We start from the raw sequence: 22,766 nt of genomic DNA, 5'->3' as shown, positions 1-22,766 counted from the left end.
CAGTTTAACACTTGCTTCATGGAGTAAATTACAGAGCTTAATGTTAAGGCTACTGGAGTTCAGTGCTTTACTAGACTTCAGAAAAGATATAGCATCGTCCACTTCAGAAGATGAAAGTACACCATACAGTCTGTAGACAACCTCCATTGATAAATTATCCAGACCTAATTCACTGATATACTTTTATATATACATTTATCAAGGAGGAGTACAACCATCTATAGAAATTTACAGAAACAAAATCCTGGGCAATAGCTCTTGAGTAATATATATATATATATATATATATATATATATATATATATATATATATATATATATATATATATATATATATATATATATATATGTTTACTATCATTACCTTGAAGTGCACTTCGTCGGCTGGTGATACTGCAAAGTACAGTTTCAAATGGACTAAAACTCAAATGTCAATGCAGTGAACCAGCATCTCTGAACACCAAACGGCACATGAAATCCAACAGCCACATTGCCATAACAGCGAATATCGAACCATCGGTATTAACATGGTTCAACATGGGGATGTGAAAATGTTTTCACTTTCGACAATTAGGTTTAGCGACATGAAATGATAAAGTGCACTTCAAGGTAATGATAGTAAACTATATATATATATATATCAGGAACATCATTAGGCCATTTTTTTATGGTCGTATATCTTCTCTTTGCAAGTAAGGTGCCATAGTGTGTTAATTCAGACCAAGTGAATCCTCTTGGAAACTAGTCAATCCTAAAACATTTGATACAATGGCATACATTTATTTATTTTTTATTTTATTTTACATTTGTTGACCAGGCTAGTCTAGCTGGATACATGTCCATTTTCAGTAGAGGCCCGGGGAGAAAAGCTCCAAAAAAAAAAACAAAAAGAATAGAAAATCCATACATACATTTAAAAAAGTAATAGCAGTTAAAACTTACCAAGAACTAAAAAAGCAGTTGTTACAAATTTTTTTTTTTTTTTAATATATAAAAGATACATTAGTCTAAGCAAGGAATATAACTAGCAGTAATAATCAATGGGTATTGTATTTGAGATACAATATCTATGTATACATGCATTATATTTATAATATATCGATTCTTAAGTCAGAAATTATTAGGTATTAGAGTAGTTGTAATTTGAAAGGAGAAAAGTTAGTCAGGGTTAGTACAGGAGCAGAGCCAGTGTGTCTTAAGAAAGAGCTTTTGATTCTTTTTAAAGAGTGGCAGTGACATTTGTGTAGTGAGATCAGTGGGTAGTAAATTCTATAGTTTTCCTACAGAGTTAGAGTACAGGGAGTCACCTGCTGAGTGATTGGATTGATTGGATCTTGAAGTATTAATCAGCAGTTTATTGGAGGAACGTAGGCTCTTATTGTTATTATAAGGTGTAATGATGGTAGAGAGTATAGGGGTGTTGGTGGGCTTATACAGGGTCTTGTGGACAATGGGAAGCTGTAGAAACTGAAGGTGGTTGTGAAATTCTAGCCAGTCTAGTTGATTTAGATTCAGACAGTGATGGGTTCTGAATGGAGAGCCTGTGGCAAACCTAACAATATTATTATAGGATGTGGCCAGTTTGTTGAGGTTGTTTCTAGGTAAATTAGTATATATAGGGGAGGCATATAATAGGGTTGAGATTAAGTGGGTTCTGGCTGTAACAGCCCTAGCTATTGGAGTTAGAAAGGGCTTAATTCTGTACAGGGATCCCTGTTTTTTGTTCACTAATTTTATTGTATTGTTAATGTGGTTATCAAAGTTGAGGTGGTTGTCAATTGTTATTCCTAAAAGTTTAGTGGCTGGGTCGGGAGAAATGATAGTGCCATCATTTAATAAAAGTGTGAGGTGGATGGGAGTTGTTTTTTGGGTTGGAGTGAAAAGTAACAATTTAGTTTTCTTGCGGTGAAGGCGGAGACAGTGGTTTGAAAACCATTGTTCTACAGTATTGAAAGCTTTTTGGGTAAGAGATTTAAGTTCAGTTTCAGAGGTGGCTGTGCAAATAATAGTAGAGTCATCTGCATATTGAATGCAGGTGGCATGTGGTATAACTGTTTGAAGGTCATTAATATAAATGGAAAACAGGAGTGGACCTAAAATGGAGCCTGAGGGAGATAGGAAGGTTATTAGATAGTTTATTTTGCCAAAGTACCGCCTGTTGACGGTTGTCAAGGTAAGATTTAAACCAATCCATAGCTTGGGGATCAAATGAGAGGGATTTCAGTATGTGTAGGAGGAGTTGGTGATTAACCATGTCAAAGGCTTTAGATAAATCAATGAAGAATGCAGAGGAAAGATTATTGTTGTTGCAGTTTTTGTTAATGGTGTCTGTGAAGGATAGCAGGGCAGTGGTCGTACTGTGGAAAGGTCTGAAACCATGTTGACAGTTGACAAGCAAGTTGTGATGGAGAAGGTGTGAAAGTAATTGCTTATGGATGCATTTTTCCATTGTTTTTGCAAGGGGAGGTAGCAAAGCTATTGGACGGAAGTTAGAATACTCGTTGGAGTGTCCCCCTTTATGTAGTGGAATGATATGGGAAATTTTCCAGATAGATGGGATAGTTCCTTCATTTATGGTTCTGTTGATCAGAATAGAGATGGGGTAAGTTATGGCTTTAGCTTCTTTTTGCAGGAATTCTGCTGGGAGTTGGTCAGCTGATGGTGTGGTAGGCTTTAATTTTAGGAGAAGGGAACAGATGAAAGAAGTAGACACTGGTTGTAAATGGAAAGGTGGAGGTAGGATAGTGGTAGAAGTTGGCAGATTTGAGGTGTCAGGAGAAAGATGGCTAGCAAGATTTTGGATAGCGTCAGTGAAAAAAGAATTGAAGCCATTAGCAGTATGTGAGGGATTGTCAGGGTTAGAGCCTAGTGGGTTGGGTGTGATAGACTGACCTGGGTAAAGAAGTTTGTTAGTGCTAGACCAGAATTTTTGTGGTGCATTGTGGTAGATTTGCTGTGTTTGAAGGTAAAAGTTATTTTTGTCTAATAGGATGGCTTTTTTGGTATTATTTCTGTGTTGTTTAAAGGTTTGGTGATCTGAGGGTGTTTTAGTTGCGCGCCATTTTGCCCAGGATTTATTTCTGAGAAGGATTTTTTGCCTGGTATTATTGGTGAGCCAAGGTGCTGGGTTAGTTTTATATCTAACTGAGCATGGTGGGGCGTGATGATTCAGGATTGCTAGGAATATTGTATTGAAGTATTCTATGGCTTCATTAAGTGGAAGAAATTTTAATGGTGACCAATTACATTGTTTGAGTTCAGTTTGGAAAAGTTCTGAGTTGAAGTATTTTTTTGTGCGTATTGTTCTGTAGGAGAGAGGGAAGGTTAGGTTGGTCTTATGTCTGATAATATAGGTTAGTGAATGGTCACTGAGGTCATCTGGGAGGGTACCTGCTTTATATGTTTACTGAGGATTATTTGTAAGAATCCAGTCCAAGGTACTTTCTTTGTTGTTGGTTCTATTAGTTCTGGTAGGGGAGTTAATTGTTTGTGAGAAGCCATAAAGGTTAATATGTGTGGCTGGGTGTATATTACTACAGGTCATCCAGTCTACATTGAAATCTCCTAGTACTATGGTTTCTTGTGGGAGATTGATTGAAAGCCAGTTAAGGATATTTTCAAGTGTAGTGATGTTATTACCTGGGGGAAGGTATATACAGACAATGTTTATGGACTTATGTGTGTTGATTTGAAGTTTAGTGATAAGTATTTCAGCACTATTGTTTGATGGTGGGTTAACGTTTAGAGTAGTAACCTGAAGTTCTGCTTTATAGAGGATTACTACCCCTCCTCCCTTTCTGATTGTGCGGTCAAGTCTAATGATATTGTACCCTGGTGGAGTGACTTCATTGTCTTTAACAGTAGGTTTTAGCCAAGTTTCAGATAGGCATAAGATGTCAAATAAGTGAACATCTAAAAGGGCATGAAGTTGAGCAATTTTGCCAATGCTATGTATATTGAGGTGAGCTATAGATAGTGAGTTAGATGGTTTGGTGGTTGGGTTATTAGTTTTATTTGGGTTGCAGGTTGGAGTGTTAAGGGTATTGTTTGGGCCTGGGTTAGGGTGAATATCCCCATCTAGTATTAAGTGTAGCAGTATAATGAGTTTAGGGATGAGAGGCTTATGATAGAAGTCAATTACTTTTCTAGTGTTCTGGTTGGTATACTTAATAGGAGTTATTCTATGGTATTTGGCAAGTAGATAGCTAGGTTTAGATATAAGGTTAAGAAATGTTGTATAGGTAGTTAATGGTGGTGTGGAAGTATGTTTAGAGGGGAAGAGAAGTGTAGAGTATAGTGGATGTTTGTAGGAGGTTAAGAGATAGGCAGTAGTTAGTGAGGGTAAGAGAGAGAGTAAGAGAAAGACTTGTAGTTGGTACGGGGTAGTTGGTTTAGACATTATATTTGTTTGGGATGTAGGGAGAAAAGTAACTGGCAGAGTACTTTAAGAAGGTAAAGAGAATTAATAAATAGGTGGGGTGCTGTTGCAAGGAGGGTTAAGAGGTGAGGTAAAAGAGGGTGTGATGAGGTAGTGGTGTTTGGGGGAGGTAATTATGTAAACAGTTTGATTGGTGTGAATGTGATGTGGGTGTGGCTATGGAGAAATAAATGTAGGAGTACTGGGGGTGGGTGGGAATTGGGGGCCGGGTAGGGGAGCGGAGTGAGCCCGCAGGGCGAACAGAGCAGGAACAGACACGAGAGTGGATTGTCAGGGGTGACAATCAGTGAGGAATGAAAAATATGCAGGTAAGTCTGAAGGTAAGAGATTATGGAGAACTGTTGAAAGGCTGTCAGGAGTAGGTGTGTGTGGGGAGTAGAGTGTAATTAAAGATATTGAAGGTCAAGGGGAGATATAGTAAAACAGACAGTGATAGAAAAACTGGAAAGGGAGTTAGATAAGTATGGATAAGCAAGTGAGAAGAGATAAATAATTCTGAAGCTGAGATAGAGGCGCCATCTAGTGGTCAGTCCCTTTACTACAGTTAAGTAGGTCTCTTAAGGGGATGTCAGGCCAGGGAGAGGGGGAGGTAAAAACTACTTAGGTATAATGATGGTATGAGCTGAGGGTCCTGGGTTATTTAGAGAGAGAATTTTTTTTTGGGGGGGGGGGTTGGCTGCTGGCTAACCTAACAGAGAGGTTTGCCTTCATAGCAATTTCTATAACAAGTTCTTCTTCATACAGTTGTCTAGAAGCTATAACTACACATACTTTCACTGTCTTTTATCATTTATAATTATGTCATTTACTATATTATGATATAATGTTATAATGTATATATCATTTACATTATATGTTATTTACCATCTCTGTTTGATGCATACAGCTGATACTGTTCATGTTTTAAATTTTTAAGTGTCATCTATTTTATTATGTGAGATTATAAGCCAGCCTATATAGACTGAACAGCTGAAAGCAGGTGATGCCCAAATCTAGTGGAGACATTGCTGCAGCCCTTCTGTTGGAGAAATCCTTTACAAAGAGTTCTGATCCCAGCCTGTGCCAACCATTATGTTATTTAGGACAGAATCATGCCTGACAGCCTCATCAGTTAGTGTGGAGTTAAGGCTCCAGCTGCAGTGACCACTGATTAGATCACGCAGCCCCCTGCTAGAAGGTCTAAAGAAGTATTCCATCCATCAACCCCAGGATTATTGTTGACAGGGTGCATGGGTTACCTGAACCAGCTGCACATGGACCACATATTATTCATAAAATACCTGCATTTCTGACTGTTAGACTTGACAATAAGCTCTACCTCATTACTATACCCTGACATATGATTCTTGTAATAAAAAAAAATGAAAACTGTATTAACATCTAGGGTGGTGGGAGCAGGTTGCCAACCTTCTATTTTTCTTCTCTCCTATAAAGAAATAAAAATGCATACTTTAATAAATAGTAACCTTCAACTATTTATTGAACACAATAAAATATGTAAAGGTGACCAGAGTCTGGACAGGTCATACATGTGGAGCTGACCAACAAGGAAAAGGAATTGCCATGAATCTGGCAACAGGCTCACAGACAAGATGCAGGAAAACATGGAAAGATACCTCCACAAAGAGACTAGTCACCAGTGGAGTCCCCCAGGGTTCTGTGCTTGGACCTCTCCTATTTTGCATCTACTTTTCTGAAGTAAAACTTAATACCAAAGGGCTCTGGCTAACTAAGTTTGCAGATGACTGCAAGCTAGGAAAAGTCAGTGATACCACAGATGAGTTATCCATCCTGCAGGAAGGTTTGTCCCAAATAAATCACTGGAGATAAAATAATAGACTGAAATTAAATTCCAAAAATTGCATTATTGTATCCTTTGGTAAGTCATCTATGCCAGGGAACTAATGCATTAACAATATTCCCTAAGAGTTGACCCAATTTTTCAGGATTTGGGAACTTATATAGACAGTGACCTAACTTTTGACCACCATGTGCCCATTATTGTAAGAAAGTTCTTCTATAATGCACAGCTTATAAACAAATGGATTCTGTCATGACCGTAGGATGTCACCAGTCCCCTCTACTCAGTCTTCATTAGGCCATTCATTGAATATAATGCCTCCTTTGGCATGTATCAGTCCAGACACATGCAACAACTGGAACATCCACAGAGATACCTTATGAAAGGGATACAAGAAATAACATACTTTATATGGACTGACTCAAAGCCTTGTCATGGCAATCAGTATCCTACAGACTGCTAAGAGTGACCTTTGCCTGGCGTACAAGGCATCCTCTGATCCAATACTAATGGATTTACTGCACATCAGCATGTAAAATGGCATCAAAAATACTCAGTCTAGGGATCCCAACCTCTTCTTGAACATCATCAAAGCAGTTTGGAAAGGGCAGGTATACCACATGGAGGATACCACTGCTCTGAAACAGATTCTCCATCCACATAAAACAAAGTTCATCACTGTCTGGATCTATGGATGGGAAAAGAAAAATGTATCCCAAGACTGCTCCATGTACTACTAATGGACAAGGACCGCACCTAAATACTTTATCCCATGCATGGGTCCCCTCAAATTATCTATGGTATAAGCCCAGTTATTCTCATTAGGTGTAATATATACTTATGACCACGCAATGGTTAAAGTCAATCTATCAACAAATGGGATACGTTATTTCAAGCACAAAAGGGGAACTAGTAGTTACTTATGAACCTATGAAATATGTCCAGAACTCTCTCTGGCCTGAGTATAAAGTTAGAATGGACTGACCCTCTGAAGTTCTAGCAGATACAGCATCACTAAGTCATGTAGCCATATGGAAATAATGTTCAGCTGTACCCCCCCAAAAGCTATATTTTTAAGAGACAGCCATTCAGTTTGAGTGCAGTATGAAAGACATCAGCAACTGAACACGTAGTATAGATAGCTGATAAAATCATATAGCCATTGAACAAATGTATCTAAACCACATGACACATTCCTTTTCATCATGTAAGGGGAAATAAACAGAAAACATGGGCTACTTGTAATTCTGAGGGACATTCTTCAGTTACTCAGAAGTGTGACACTGCTATTTCAAGAAAGACTAAATATGTAATAAGTATTATTATACAACAACCCCCCCATTAATATTCAAAAATGTGCATGCTGATTGGTCAGTGTGCACATTGTAAATCAGAGTTATAGTAATGGAAAAAGGTCTGGTCACCCGGAATTTTTCCATTACTATAACTCTTTATTTACAGCAATGGAGAACGCAAGATCTCCGTTGCTTCACACTCTCGCTATGTTAAACGAGTTTAACATAGCGAGACAGCTTTAAAAAAAACAGCGGAGATTCTCCGTTGCTTTTTTTAAAACTGTCTTGCTATGTTAAACTCCTTTAACATAGCGAGACAGTTTGTAAAAAGCAACAGAGATCTTGCTTTGTCCGTTGCTTTTTTCAAAACTGTCATGCTATGTTAATTGGGTTTAACATAGCGAGACAGCTTTAAAAAAAGCAACGGGAATTCTCTGTTGCTTTTTTTAAATCTGTCTCGCTATGTTAAACCCATTTAACATAGCGAAACAGTTTGTAAAAAGCAACAGAGATCCTGCTTTCTCCATTGCTTTTGCTCACAGCTCTGATGTACTGTGTAGGCATACGCATGCGCAGTACATCAGAACTGCCGCAGAATATCAGACAGCTGCGGAAGGGCAGCAAGGAGGCATTATACATTGCCATTATTTAAGAAAAGTAATTATTTTTTTTCTTTAATGTCATTGTATAATAGCAGTAACCCACTTCTGGGTGTGGGTAATGCTGGATTTACCCACGGTTGGCTTTGTTTGGCTACTCGGGCTTCACCCTTGTGACCAAACCACACCAACCGTGGGTAAATCCAGCATTACCCACACCCAGTCGTGTGTTATTGCTATAGTCTACAGTATCTCATAGTATTCCCCAGGACCAAGGTATAGCAATGCCGGAACTGGTATAATTAATATGGGTGTGGGAGTGAGTACCTTTCCAGTGGGAAAGGATGAATGGGGGGCCTCAGTTCAAAAATTCTTTAAATGTGCATCAGTAAATTCAAAGGCTGCTGTTTAAGAAATGAAATCAAAGTGAATTTTCAAAGTGTTTGGATCTCTAGTTACAAATGTCACACTTTTGATAGGTAATCAAGGTAAGAAAGACCAGTATCCAAGGCCAGCTTTTATTTAAACAAGAAACATATTTATAAAATTATCATTTATGACATAGGCAATCATACATTTTTATAAATGAAAACAAATAATTTTGACATAATCTTAGTTGCAAGCATTATACATCACAAACCATACTGAAATAATTTTAGTTGCAAACATTATACGTCACTTATAATCTACCCAATCATTGTCAGTCAAACATTACATAGCTCATTTAAATCCTGGCTTTGTTTAAACCTCATTCCTCCCCTGTATGTATTGTTCCCACAATTTCCTTTTTTTTATGCAATTAGCTCCTACCAGTTTCCATAGATCCCAATTCCCAGTTGTTTTATCTCTGTTACTATATTCATTACTTCTAATACAGTTGGTTTAGACTTTGATTTCCATTTTTTAGTAATTACTTTTTGGCAGCCACAATAATTACACACAGCAAGGCCTTACTACATCTAGGCATTTCCAATTATGTATCATAGCTCAGAAAAATCATTTCCCTAGATAGAAACATCAATTGGCTCACCCAGTATCTCTGACAGAGTAGTCTGCAGGACATTTTTGATCTTGAATATCACCACTTGTACTTAATAAATAGCTTATTTCATGATATAAGTGCTACTTCCAAACTACTGAGGAGTTCCCACAGTAGTCCAAACAATCTGTTTTTGGTAATCACAATCAAAAAAGGTTATCTGGGCACAAATGGACACTGGTGTCAGCATACTTGCAGTTTCATACACGATGAACATTCTCAGCTGTGCCAGTACTGAAACCCTGCTTGCAGTCACATTAGTTAAGAGAGAAGGAGAGAGAAAGAGACAGATGGAACTGACTACTTTGAGATGGCCATTTCATTTTCATTAGGAGTATCTCGATGTGGAGTGGGCTGCCCCCTACTTATTATGCAGAAGTAAGAATATAGATTACTTCCCCAGGAACACTGCCAGAAGGTGCTGAAGATTTACACTGGGCACCACACTGTATCCTAGATGTATGCTTATACATATTGTAAGCAGCCATTGAATAAAAGGATATTTATCTCATTTGGGGGATAAATGTGGTGCTGCTGTAGCTGCAATAAAAGCAAACAAACAAAAAAAAAACAAAAACAAACAAAAAAACAAAGAGGTATATAAGAAATCACATCTGTCCTTAGGACTGGACAAGAGGAATACTGTGCCATATTCCCATTGTAATTAAGCATAATATAGGATAAATAATGACATCACTGCACATTAAATTAAGAGAGTGAAAATATAATTTAGGTGCCAGTGCAAACAATTTACTGAAACAAACCTGGAAGGTTATGAGGCAAGGTCTATTGCCATCACTAGCACTATTAAATGCAATTCAGTTATCATTTAGCAGAACTTGGTGGATAGCAGGTGTTTAACCCTGAATTTGAAAGAAGCTTAATTCACAGTGCATGTTTTTATATTATCTGTTCACATATGCTTATGCGGAAAATCAGCAGAAAACCATAGTCTGGTGCCCCACATCAAACCAGTTGGAGTTGGTGGCTATGTCCCAAAATTTCTTGCTTGCACTGATAGTTAAAACAGTGCTCAGTTGTGGAAAGAGATGGTACATATGAGGCAAGCTGGATGTACATAGGCTTGTATGCCAATATAAGAGATGACTTGCTTTAAGGGCATCCAGTGTTTTCTGTAATAGTTTTTGCACACTTTGGCACGTCCAAAAAAGATGATTATTTCATTTGGACCTTCAAACAAAATCTTCTAGTTTGAGCTTTACTTCTAAAATGACAGCAACGTATGCTGTTTTTTTTTTATCCAGAATCTTGCTAAGTGACACTTTTGCCCCTAGAAGTATACATATCAAATAGTTCATAATTTAAATCATTAAATCTATTCCTTGTTTTAAGCACATCTATAATAACTGAATAAATAAGGTGTTTTAGTGTTTCAATTTCCCATAGAAAAGATATCTTCTGTCTAGAGTGGGTTTCACTTTTTCAAGCATATGAGCAGAACCATGGCTGGTAAAGAATTGACAGCATTTCATTGTTTAGATTTTTAATTGCTAGCTTTCCTAACACTAGTTTAAGTGATTGGCAAGGCAATGTAGTCTGCATCTCAACCATTGTGTCTTTTTGGCTCTCCATCATACAGTGTTCTATCTGATGTGTACAGATATAGACTGTGTTGATACAATGATATTAATAAAAAGAGCAAAGAGAAAATTAATTATAAAACTAAAGGAAGAAGGGTCTTCCCATACAAAACCTCATTCTAGTATAAATATTTAAATTTGATGTTCAAGCAGAATGTGAGACCTAATTTTGTTAAACCATCCAGAATCGGCCTAAATTACACACTTTGTAGAAATTAAACTTTTTCCACTTCAGATTGCCCTATCTCCATGAGATTGTCCTATTCCACTTGCAAGAACACATTCTCCTGTCTGTGACCCATTAGTAGCTTCTATTGTTATTTCATTTGAAGTAGTTTTGAACTTTTACTTCATTGGTTAGACTTTCAATAACCAAAATGTCCACTTACAGCACATAAGTCACCATTCTAGCAACTTTAGCAAGGAGGATGAGGAACCATGGGGAAAATTCTCATGCACTACACTGCCATCTTCCCTGACACCTCACAAGTCTGAGCATAGCTCTGAATAAATCATGGACAAATCTCAACAGAATCAGGGACACATCCCAAAAGAATCAGACACAATTAGGAACTCTTTTAAAAAAATATTAGTACTACTAACTAGAGACATTGACAGAATAAGACGGCATGAATTAATATTTCTAAAGTAAAAGAAGTTTATAACTCTAACCATTGTCATTCTTTATTAAGTGTAATTTACCACCCTTTCCCAAAAGTCACAAGTTTTAGGAAGGATTAAGAGGGGGAGAGCTAAAATTTTAGAAAAATCAGGAATGCCCCTGGAAGTCTGAATATAATTACATATTGAATAACTAAAGATACTGTGAAAAGTTATAGGTTTATAGGTAGATGCTTATAAGCCATGCAGTTAAGGAGACCATTTGAACCCTAACCCAATTTCCTAACTCCCTCAGAACACTGGCTGGTTAAATGACTTGCTTGCATCAAACATTTAGCAAATAGGGGCTGATGGAATCATACCCTAAACTACTTGAAGCACCTTGTTAACAATTCATAGCTTCAGTGTTGTGCATTAACTATCAGAGCCTTGAAATAGGAATTTTCAAAACAAAGGGTGAAAAGATCACACAGACAAATCATTCAGAAAAAATGCAAGAAAAAACAGTCAGTCTAGAACCTTTGTTGTGTGATACTTAAAAAAAAAAAAAAACCTTCCTGTGTAAATGTCCATGGGATCTAGGCAAATGACCCCTTAAGAACAAACCAGTGTTTCACCTATATGTTTTCTGAATGCCCGGTATTTTTTCTTTGTAGTTTTTAAGTCTTTGCGGGTTCATTCAGACCAATAAACTATAGAGACATGTACGTTTCAGCCTCTCTTTTTTTTAATTTCACACAAGTGGTTTGCTTGCCTATACTTTAGAAATACAGAGCTTAAAATCAAGCCTGATGTCTACACACATTAGGGTGCCTGCAAATATCAAAAATAACATCCAAACCAAAGTGTGAATAGGTCACACAAGCAAACCATTTAGTAAGAACTACAAGAAGGATCCCACCAATATAGATTGTTCACTGTGCAATACCTTAAATCCCCCTGTAGTGGAGGTCCATGGGATATATGCAAATGGCCTCTTAATGACATACCAGTGCTTCAGCTACATGACTTCCGAATATTCATGACATTTTACTTTTTTACTTAAAACCTTTATGGAGACAGTGATGCCCGTGCACTGGCCCAGTAATCAAGGAGCCTCAGTCCTCACCAATAACACCAGTGAGGGCTGTTCACATTGAGGATGATAACAAATACACACACAGTAAAGTACAATTTCCCTTAAGGGCACACAGAGATCACAGTCAGTCTGAGGTTGGTTTCTCCCTTTCTCTCCCGATCCCCAATATGACTCCCCACTGGCACAGCTATAGGGATCAGATCTCAGCCTAGTGGTCAAGCTAAAACCTCCAGCACCCTCTCTGTACAACCAGTGTTTCATGTCCCTGCCCAAGTAGCTGACACACATACACTCTTTAAGATATGAGTTATATACAAGCATACAGACACTCCTAGGGAAAGCTGGCACAGCTTCTCCAGCTATGCCCCTTCCTGCCAGTCTATAAGGTAGTACCAGCTACCACCAACTACTAATATCAGCTACCCAATTTTACTGTGCAATATTATTATCTAAATAGTAAGTGTGACTGAGCAGCAAGACTATTGGAGTGGCTTTGTACAGTATCACTATATATATATATATATATATATATATATATATATATATATATATATATATATATATGTATATATATATATATATATATATATATATATATATATATATATATATGTGCAATGTACTCTAGAGCTTAAATTATCTCTACACAAAACAGCCACAGTTGAAATGTTTAAAAATATTTAATGATAAATAATAAAAACACAAGCCAATATTTCTTACTACACAGTAAGCTAGCTAGCCAAGAGTTCAGAGATCACAGGAAAATGCTTAAAATGATACTGTAAAATAGTTCTGAGATAAATATAGAAAACAACGAGACTAAACTTACTATTTTCTATCTTTTCCTAAGAGCAATCACAGTTCTAAATAAACTTACATATAAAGCAAAAGCAGAGTACTGGTGGGTTGTTGTCAGCTTTAGACAAAATCCAAAAATGCCCTCTCTCTCTCTGAGACAGTCTTTTAAATTGATAATACATCACTGCTGACTCATTTCAGATTACATTATTCTTCTCTGGTTTCCCAAGCTAATAGAAACTCAGAGTTTAACAGCTTTGATCTTGCACCTGGTCAGGAAACCACAGCAATTAAAGATATTATATATATGTAAAATCTAGCAATTAACTCTAGTCTCAAAACAATAGAAAGAATATGCTGGTCCTGACATCACAGCTCCGAGTTTGAGATCAAACAGTTATACAAGGCTTGACTTACCAGCTTTCTTCCAGCAAAGTGCACTGTTGTTACATTTTTGACGTTCAACATTTAACACAATTTTCTTACATTTAAGAGTACAAGCTTGTGGCTTATATTAATATTTACAAATGACAGAATTATCTACAAAATTCTGTCTAGCTAGGCTGGTAGCCTTCACAGAGACATTCAAGCCAATAAACCCTGATACTTGTAAACTTGCATATTTCATCCTTTCTGCAGACACTTTAATGTTAAAATGACATCAGGCTTAATTTTAAGCTTTATGCTTCTGAAATATATCAAACATTCCACTCAGGCTGAACTGATGAAGTCATAAATTTATTTATTTTATTTATTTTACATTTGTTAACCAGGATAGTCCGACTGGATGCATGTCCATTTTCAGCAGAGGCCCGGGGGAGAAAAGCTCCAAGGGTAAGCAGATACAGCATTACATAATACCAGCATTACATAGTACAAACAGACTATTTACAGAGATTACATAAATATGCAAGTTAAACAAATGTGCTAAAATATGCATGTCTGCAGCTAGTAGGTTTAGTTTTATTGTTTGGATGTATCCATAAAGACATAAAAAGTAAAATGTTACGAGAATTTAGGAGCCATGTGGCCGAAGCACTGGTATGTCCTTAAGGAGTCATTTTCATATGTCCCATAGACCTCCATGAAAGGATTTTTAGGATATCCGAGCTTAAGGGGTATTATGACTATCATGCCTTGTCAGTTCCCACCCTAGCCTGTAATGCTTCTCCCATGGAGGGCTAGGCCAGTCAAACCTGGGCTGAATTCTTATTCCTATCATTTAGTTATGTTAAAAAAATACAGTACATTTTATAAACAAATCATAGGTTCTAAATCTCTGGAAATAGATCTATGTAACATAAAAACAGAACAAATTAATTAACTGATCATACAACTACTTTAACTTTCTCTTTGCTATCATAACTTATTTTTATGGATGATAAAATTAATTTAAAAGTACAAATTAGTTTTATATGACATAAAGTGCTTTAATATGGGCACTTTGCTTTATTTACCAATCAATAAATAATAAATATTAATCAATAGAATCTATTTATTGAATGAAATTAGGCTTGCCATTTATGATAAATCATTCTGACAAAATTTTCTTGCTCACAATTTTTCTATGTATACAGCATTTTGTGTATACTTTTTAATGATCAGAAATATATAACTCAATGTATTTATTATAGATTTATTGGTACTTACGTATTATTGCAACCACATTTTGAATGAGCCATAAGTATCAGTGTTGCTGGGAAAGGACTGCAAGTAAGAGTAAAATGGTGTCTTCAAAGTGCTAACTACAAATCTATCACTTTCATCAGGCAGCAGGAACAGGAATAATGGAAAAATTCATCTTCCTGCTTAGTTCGCATTACGGAGATCAGGTAATGTGAAGTAAAATGAAGCTGGTTGATAATACAGCAACGTCCTTACTAATAGAACATAATGAAGTCTTTGTTCATCAAAATAAAATTTCGGAAGACACAACTACTCCTGGTTGTTGGACTGGGACTTTCAGGTCTTTTAGGTTCATAGTAGTCGGCTACCTTAATTTTGGCTCTGCATAACTTTGAGGACACCTTTTCACTTTTATTGGCACTCCTTTCCTGGCAACATTGCTCCCTGTGTTTTACCTGTCCTGTCCTCCCAAAAACCTTTTAAGCTTAAATCAACGAGCATTGCAGTCACTCATTTTAATCACCGTGCACTGCAGTCAGTCAGCAAAGACATGAGTCCATGTTTCATGACATTTGAAAAGTGGAACTGAAAAGGAAAGTTTCCCTTGCTTCCTGGTTTTTACCTGTCCTGTACATCATACAAAGTTGTTTCAAGAAATCCCCCAACCATTGCAGTCATTCCTGTAAGTCAACAATTGCCATTATAATAAAAATAATACTAATCATCTCCAGCAAGTAAGACAGCATGCAGTCCTGTTTGCAAACCAGCTGGATGGAAGGGACATTTTAAAAGAATGTGATCGGTAAACTCTGTGACATGACCCCTAGGCAGTATAACCCAACAAAACCATAAACGTTGAAAATATCACTGTTATAATTGTGCCTGTATGATATTAGAGTGTGTGTGTTTTTTAATCACACTTATGAGTATCGGCACCAGAAGGGCTTGGAAATCAGCCTCTACTTGTGTCAGGAATCTGGTTGCAATAATACATAAGTACTGATTTATCTAACTTTATTCAGTTAATTTTATGGTACAATTTAATTTAAGACTTAATGTGACACTGCCAGCCCAGCTATCTGGAATTTTGTAAATAATTCTATGTCATTTGTAAATATTAATATCATTCATATGCTTGTCTTACAAATGTAAGATAATTATATGTTATGTGTATATTAAACTACTGTGGCAGAAGTATGTGTAGAACAGGGTTTGTACAGTACTGAGCTTCAAGGATGTGTCCACAGTGTACCCTACTGGAAAAGAACAGAAATGTATATAAAATATATACATGTGCAAATGTATGTTTTAATAGTAGAAGCTGGAACACAGAGCTAACTTATAAAACTTCAAGAAAATAAGTTGCAATTTTTTTACAATTGTGTTATTTCTCAGTTTCAGTGAAACAGACATAATGTCTAGAGCTAGAGGTTTTTCTATTGTCTGAAAATAAAGGTAATTACTAGGTTTCAAATGTAAAGTGTTTAATTATTTTACAACTTCTAGTTCCGAGCAAAGATCTGAAAGTTATGGATTTTTAACGGAGAGTTGTTAGCTTCTGTTAGCCTGGGAAATGAAGGCAGGTGACAAAGAGTGGCATCATCCAGGCCGACTCAGCAGTAATATTTAATATTGATTTAAGAACTCTCTAAGAAAAAGACTGTGCACTTTGTGTTTTGTCTTGGACCTAGCAAGAACATTCACTCATCTGCATTTGCCTTACCCTGTAAGTAAGTTATTTAGGGAATACTATCTCTTAGATATAAATAGGAATATAGTATGGATTAATTTAGATGCTTTCTGTATTTATTTGAGACTGTCCTGCAATGTTGTTTTAAAATATTTCTTGTGATTTTGAACTCTGTAGTTACTGTGTTGATTGAGTATTGTCTTGTTATTTTATTATTTATTATTAAATATACTTAAACCTATCTTTGTGGCTGGATTGTGTAGAGATATTTAAGCTCTTAGAGTACTTGCATATGCATTTGGTGACATTGTACAGGTAACTCCTAAATAGCCTTAGTCTTGGTCACACTTACCATTTGGATAATAGTAACATTACAAAGTAGGACTGGTCACCCTTTGTAAGGCCTTTATAGTAGCTGATAAGTAGACGCTGGTAGCAGTGATAACTATCTTATAGTCTGGGCAGAAGGAGGCATAGCTAATAAATCTGTGCAAACCTTCCCCAGGTGTGTGGGTGTGTTTGCCTATAAATCAAATCTCAAAGTGTGTGTGTGTGTGTGTGTCAGCTACTTGGGCAGGGACACAAATCACTGGTTGGACAGAGAGGCTGCTGGAGGTCTTGGCTTTACCCCTCACCTGAGATCTTAACTCTATATTTAAGTGGAGAATCAGATGTGATGAGCTGTACCAGTGGAGAGTCTTACTGGAGATATGAAGAAAGAGGGAGAAACCAACCCCCAGACTGACTGTGATCTATGTGTGCTCTTAAGGGAAATTGTACTTTACTGTGTGTGTACTTGTCATCCTCCCATTGTGTACTTCCCTCACTGGTGCTAGTGGTGAGGATTGAGACTCCTTGATTACTGGGTCAGTGCAGGGGTGTTATACTTATAATAACATTTATAACATTATTACTAGTTTCTGTTAACTGTAAAACTCATTCCTGTAGTAAACAATGCTTGCCAGATATGCAGGACAGTTCAGATATGTATCTAACCAGATATTTTATAATCACATAACCAGCTGTGACAAAGATCCACAGACTACCATCATTGAAAATGGAAGAAGCCAGATGGGGAAGTTTTCATTTGAAGTATTTCGATTTGTCAAGCACAAGAATCAGAAGATGTCAACAGTCTTTTTACACTGTGTTACAAAGCTGTGCAGGGCAGAAGATTGTACATCACTTACTCCAGTAAGTAAGAATGTGGAATTTATTTACCAGTATGGACTTATTTTATTTATTTGTTAATTTGTTTAATGTATTATTTCTTTTGTCTGTTTGTTGGTTTATTTCAGTTTTTACAATAGGGTTAAGTGGTGTAGTCATAAATACTTCAGGCATGGCCAAGCCCATACTGGAAACAATTCAGACAAAATGCAAGCAAAAAAACTGCTGTAGTAATTGACAATGAGGTGTACAATATACAGTGTAAGTTGGTAATGCAAAATATACCACAGGAATGCAAACATGCACAATTTAAAAATAATAATGCAATAAATATGAAAGAATACTTGCACACAAAAAAAAGAAGTTCATTAAGTAATTTAAGTTACCAGCATCTGGGCAGAACAGTGTTGTGATCTGAAATGAACAGTCCTAGTGTGCTTGCCTGCTGATCAATGATGCTGCATTACTGGTGCTGCATTATGTTACTCTACCAATCCTTCACCTTCTGATGCAAACACATATAAAGATATGGGTTTGCTGGTCTAAATGCTTCATCTTAAGAAATGCCTTGCTCTTCCAGTTATTCACACGCCAACACACACACACACACACACACACACACACACACACACACACACACACACACACACACACACACACACACACACACGCGCGCGCACACACACACATACGCCAAGATGCTGTTGCTGTACTATTTACTCTGGAACAACAGTTGTTCCCAACTTCCATAATATATTTTTTAAACCAAAACTGTGCAAGTTTCAGAGATGCATTAAAATGCAGATGAAGATGCTCAAATGTATAACATAAGTAGTTCTACATTACTTCTGCACTGCATACAACCAATGTATTCATAACCCTGCTCTGTAGCATAAAAGGATAAAAAGTTCTGACTTTGGCCCAGACGACCTGAGTTGAAGTTGTTGGTCAGGTTCATAATGATATAAGCATTGGAGGATAAGTGATCATGCTGGTTTGTCTATCCCAGGAGGACACAGTGGTAGTGTAATTGGATGCTTCACTACATTTAAGTGGAGAATCAGATGTGATGAATTTGCAAATGCTAACCAGAGACATGGGTTTGGCTTAACAGCCTGTGACAACAGCCCTTATTTGCATATGGATGGGAGTACACATACGCACACAAACATTACACACAGATATACACAAGGCATAGTAGGCCCACTCAGTGATGTGGATGCTCACAACAGCCACCAAAGATCTAGTCATTGTATAATTAAAAATGCCCTCATTGCTCACACTGGTAGCTGTCTTAAATGGCTGTTTATTTGCATTTTGTTCAGATTATTTATTTTGTTTTTTGCCAAAACTAGATGAGGGGTTAGAGAATCCCTTAGAAGATTTGGAAAACAAAAATATTAGAGATTCCCTGTATCAACTGTGACACCCCTGTACTGGCCCAGTAATCAAGCAGCCTCATCCTCACCACTGGCAACAATGAGGGCATGTACACACTGGGAGGATGACAAGTATACACAAACTAAATTGCAATTTCCCTTAAGAGCACACAGAGCTCACAGTCAGTCTGGGGATGGTTTCTCTCTCTTTCTCCATATCCCCAATAAGACTCCCCACTGGCAGAGCTAGAGAGTTTAGATCTCAGATGATTGGCCAAACTAAGATCTCCAGCACCCTCTATATCCAACCAGTGCTTTGTGTCCCTGCCCAAGTAGCTGCCACACACACACTTTAAGACTTGACTGATATACGAACACACAGAGAAACACACACACACACACACACACACACACACACACACACACACACACACACACACGCGCACACACACACACACACACACACACACACACACACACACGCACGCACGCACGCACGCACACACACACACACACACACACACACACTTGGGAAAGGCTGTCACACGTTTATTAGCTATTCCCCCTTCTGCCCAGACTATAAGGTAGTACCAGCTGCCACCAGCCACCATACTTATCATCTACTATAAGGCCCTTATAAAGCGTGTCCGATCCTACTGTGTAATGTTTCTATTAGTCAAAATGGTAGTTGTTACCAAGAGCAAGGCTATTTAGGACTGGCCTGTACAGTATTACCAAATACACAAGTTATTTAAGAGCTTAAATATGTCTCACAAATATCAGTCACAAAGCTAGGTTTAAATATATTTAATAATAAATAATAAAAGAACAAAACAATACTCAATAAACAAACACAGATACTTCAGATTTTAAAATCACAGGAAATATTTTAAAACAACATTGCAGGACAGTCTCAAATACATACAGAAAACTTCTAAACTAATCTTTACTGTAGTACTATCCACATTTTTATTTATTTATTTATTTGTTTATGTATTGCATTTGATTACCGGGAAAGTCCACTGGGCCTGACAAACCCATTTTCAGTGGAGGCCCGGGGAGAAAAGCTCCACAGTTATATATACAGATAATTTTGAAACAGTACAGTAAAAATATATTTGGAGAAAAGCTCTACAATTATTTGCACAGACAAAAATTTTAAAGACAATACAGTAATCATATGTAATCAACATTATATACAATACAGGGAATAACAGACATTTTGGGACATAGCAACTATTTGTTTTTATACAATGAAGTGAGAGTAAGAGATCTCCAGAGGTGACAGGCAGAGAGAAAGGCTGACAATCCGAAATAGTGATAGGACAGAGAGAGGAGAGCTAGGGAGAGAAGAAGAAGTACATGGTAAGTGGTATAGGGGAAGAAGAGATAAATTGGGAGGGTCAGGTTTTATGGTTGTTGGTATAGCTACAGGAAAAAATCCATTGTGTAGTGAGATGAGATTTAAGTGACTTTTTAAAGGTAATGGGATTATTGATTGCTCTAAGTCCAGTAGGGAGATTGTTCCATAGTTTGGAGACAGAAAAGGAGTATAACATAAGGCCAGCAGAAAGCTTAGGTTTATCGACATTTAGTAGTAGTTTATTTTCGGATCTAAGTTGCCAGTTTGGGTGATAGATGGTCAGAAAACTAGTGAGGGATGGACAGGCATCAGGGAAATAAATAAGTTTGTGGGCGATGGTAAGTTGTAGATATGCTAGATGTTGGGGGAGTTCAAGCCAGTTGAGTTCTTGCAGTGTAGTACAATGATGGTGGAGAATTTAGCATTGGTGGCAAATTTGGCAATTTTGTTGTAGCATGAATTTAGTTTGTTTTTTAGAGAGGATTGTATGTTTGTAAGGATGGGTGCACCATATAGGAGGGTTGGAAGCAAGTATGCTGAGGTGAGAGCTTGTTTTGCCAGAGGAGTAAGATAGTGGTTGTGTCTATAAAGGGATCCTAGTTTCTGATGTTTTTTTTTTATGTTATTATGGATATGAAGGTCAAAGGTTAGGTTGTTGTCAATGGTGACACCAAGCAGCTTAGTGTTGGGGATGATGTCTATGGTAATTTTATTTTGGGACGAACAGTGAGTTCTGACTTATTTATTGGGAAGTTTTTGTTTGGAGTAAAGATAAGGAGTTTTGTTGTGTTGGGGTTTAGGGTTAGATGGTTCTGGGACATCCATGATTCAGTGGAGGAAAAAGCTTCTTGGGTAAGCTGTTGTAGTAGGGAGGAAGATTTGGAGGAGCAGATGATAGTGGAGTCATCCACATATTGTATTAGAGTAGAGTTTGAAAGACTAGTATGGTAGTCATTGATAAATACACTGAAGAGGAGGGGTTCTAATATGGAGCCTTGGGGTACACCTGTTTTGGTATTTATAAATGGGGAGAAGCAGTGTGCCCAGATGGTAGACTGTTGTCTGTTGGTAAGATAGTCAGAGAACCACTGGAGAGTAGAAGGAGATAGGTTAAGGTAGGATAGTTTGAATATCAAGATTTTAAAGTAACATTTAAAGATACTATGCCCTAAATAGCTTACTTACAGAGCAAGGCAAATGGAGATGAGTGGATGTTCTTGCTAGCTCCAAGACAAAACACAAAATGCAAAGTATCTCTCTGAGAGAGTTCCTGTATTAATATCAAACATTACTGCTGGGTCAACTTGAATGACATCACTCTTTGTCACTTGCCTTCAGTTCCCAGGCTAACAGAAACTAACATCTCTCAGATGTTTGCTCAGAACTGGAAGTCGTAAAACAATTAAACACTTTTACATTTTAGACTTAGTAATTACTTCTCTCCAAGACAATAGAAAAACCTGTAGCGCTAGACATTGTGTCTGCATCACTGAAACTGAGAGATAACACAATTGCAAAGCAATTTCAATTTATTTTCTTGAAGTTTTGTAAGTTAATCTTCTATGTTCCAGCAGGGTATACTATGGTTACATTCTTGAAGATCAGTACATAACATATAGGTCTGTATAAATCATATTACTATTCACAAATGACATAGAGTTATTTACAAAATTCCAGATAGCTGGGCTGGCAGTGTCACATCAACTTACCCCTTTCATTACATTTTTTGATCACTTCTGCAACAGATGAACTAAATAATTATCCAAAAGAGAAATTAAAATCTCATTTTTCCACATCTGAGAGGTTCTGAGAATGCAGCCAGGCAAGCCTCCTTAAAACAGTACCAGTGGCCACAGTCTTGTAAGTAGTATTAACTGAGTCATACACTCACTGAAAACAATGAGTAGTGACTTGTACAATTGATCTAAATTATTATCACATTTTTCCTCACAAGAAACTGCTTACAAAACGTTCCTCATAATATCACAATTAGTGAGAACAAACTTTAGCATATGAGTAAGATAATTAAAAAAATCTGAAAATTAAAGTTGTAGAAGAAAACACTTTTTAAAAAAAACTACTGTCTTATGAAATTTGAGGAGGAGCTACATGTTTAGTTTCAGTTCCTTTTGGACAGAAAAATATGGCCAAAACTAGTATTACAGGCAGCAGCTCAAGAATGGGCACAACTTTCTGACAAAACAGGAAAGCCTTCCCTGTCCCTTTTCCCCAGGACCAACACGACTGTCTCTCTTACCCAGTGAGTGG

At 37.1% G+C, this 22,766-nt stretch overlaps 1 protein-coding gene across 1 annotated transcript in view; it reads left to right on the top strand.

Moving 5' to 3' along the window:
* Positions 1-22,766, top strand: part of ZPLD1 (zona pellucida like domain containing 1) — a 556,217-nt gene that overhangs the window by 424,725 nt on the left and 108,726 nt on the right. Inside the window, exon 7 of the mRNA XM_044071987.1 lies at positions 17,609-17,780. Coding sequence (XP_043927922.1) covers positions 17,609-17,780 — 172 coding nt within the window. The remainder of the gene's footprint in view (positions 1-17,608; positions 17,781-22,766) is intronic.

This window comes from Protopterus annectens, chromosome 5.part0 (assembly GCF_019279795.1).
Source record: "Protopterus annectens isolate FY-2018-M chromosome 5.part0, PAN1.0, whole genome shotgun sequence".
NCBI classification, from domain to species: Eukaryota; Metazoa; Chordata; order Ceratodontiformes; family Protopteridae; genus Protopterus; species Protopterus annectens.
Note: the sequence above shows the minus strand (reverse complement) of the source record. Positions and strands in the feature narration are given on the sequence as shown.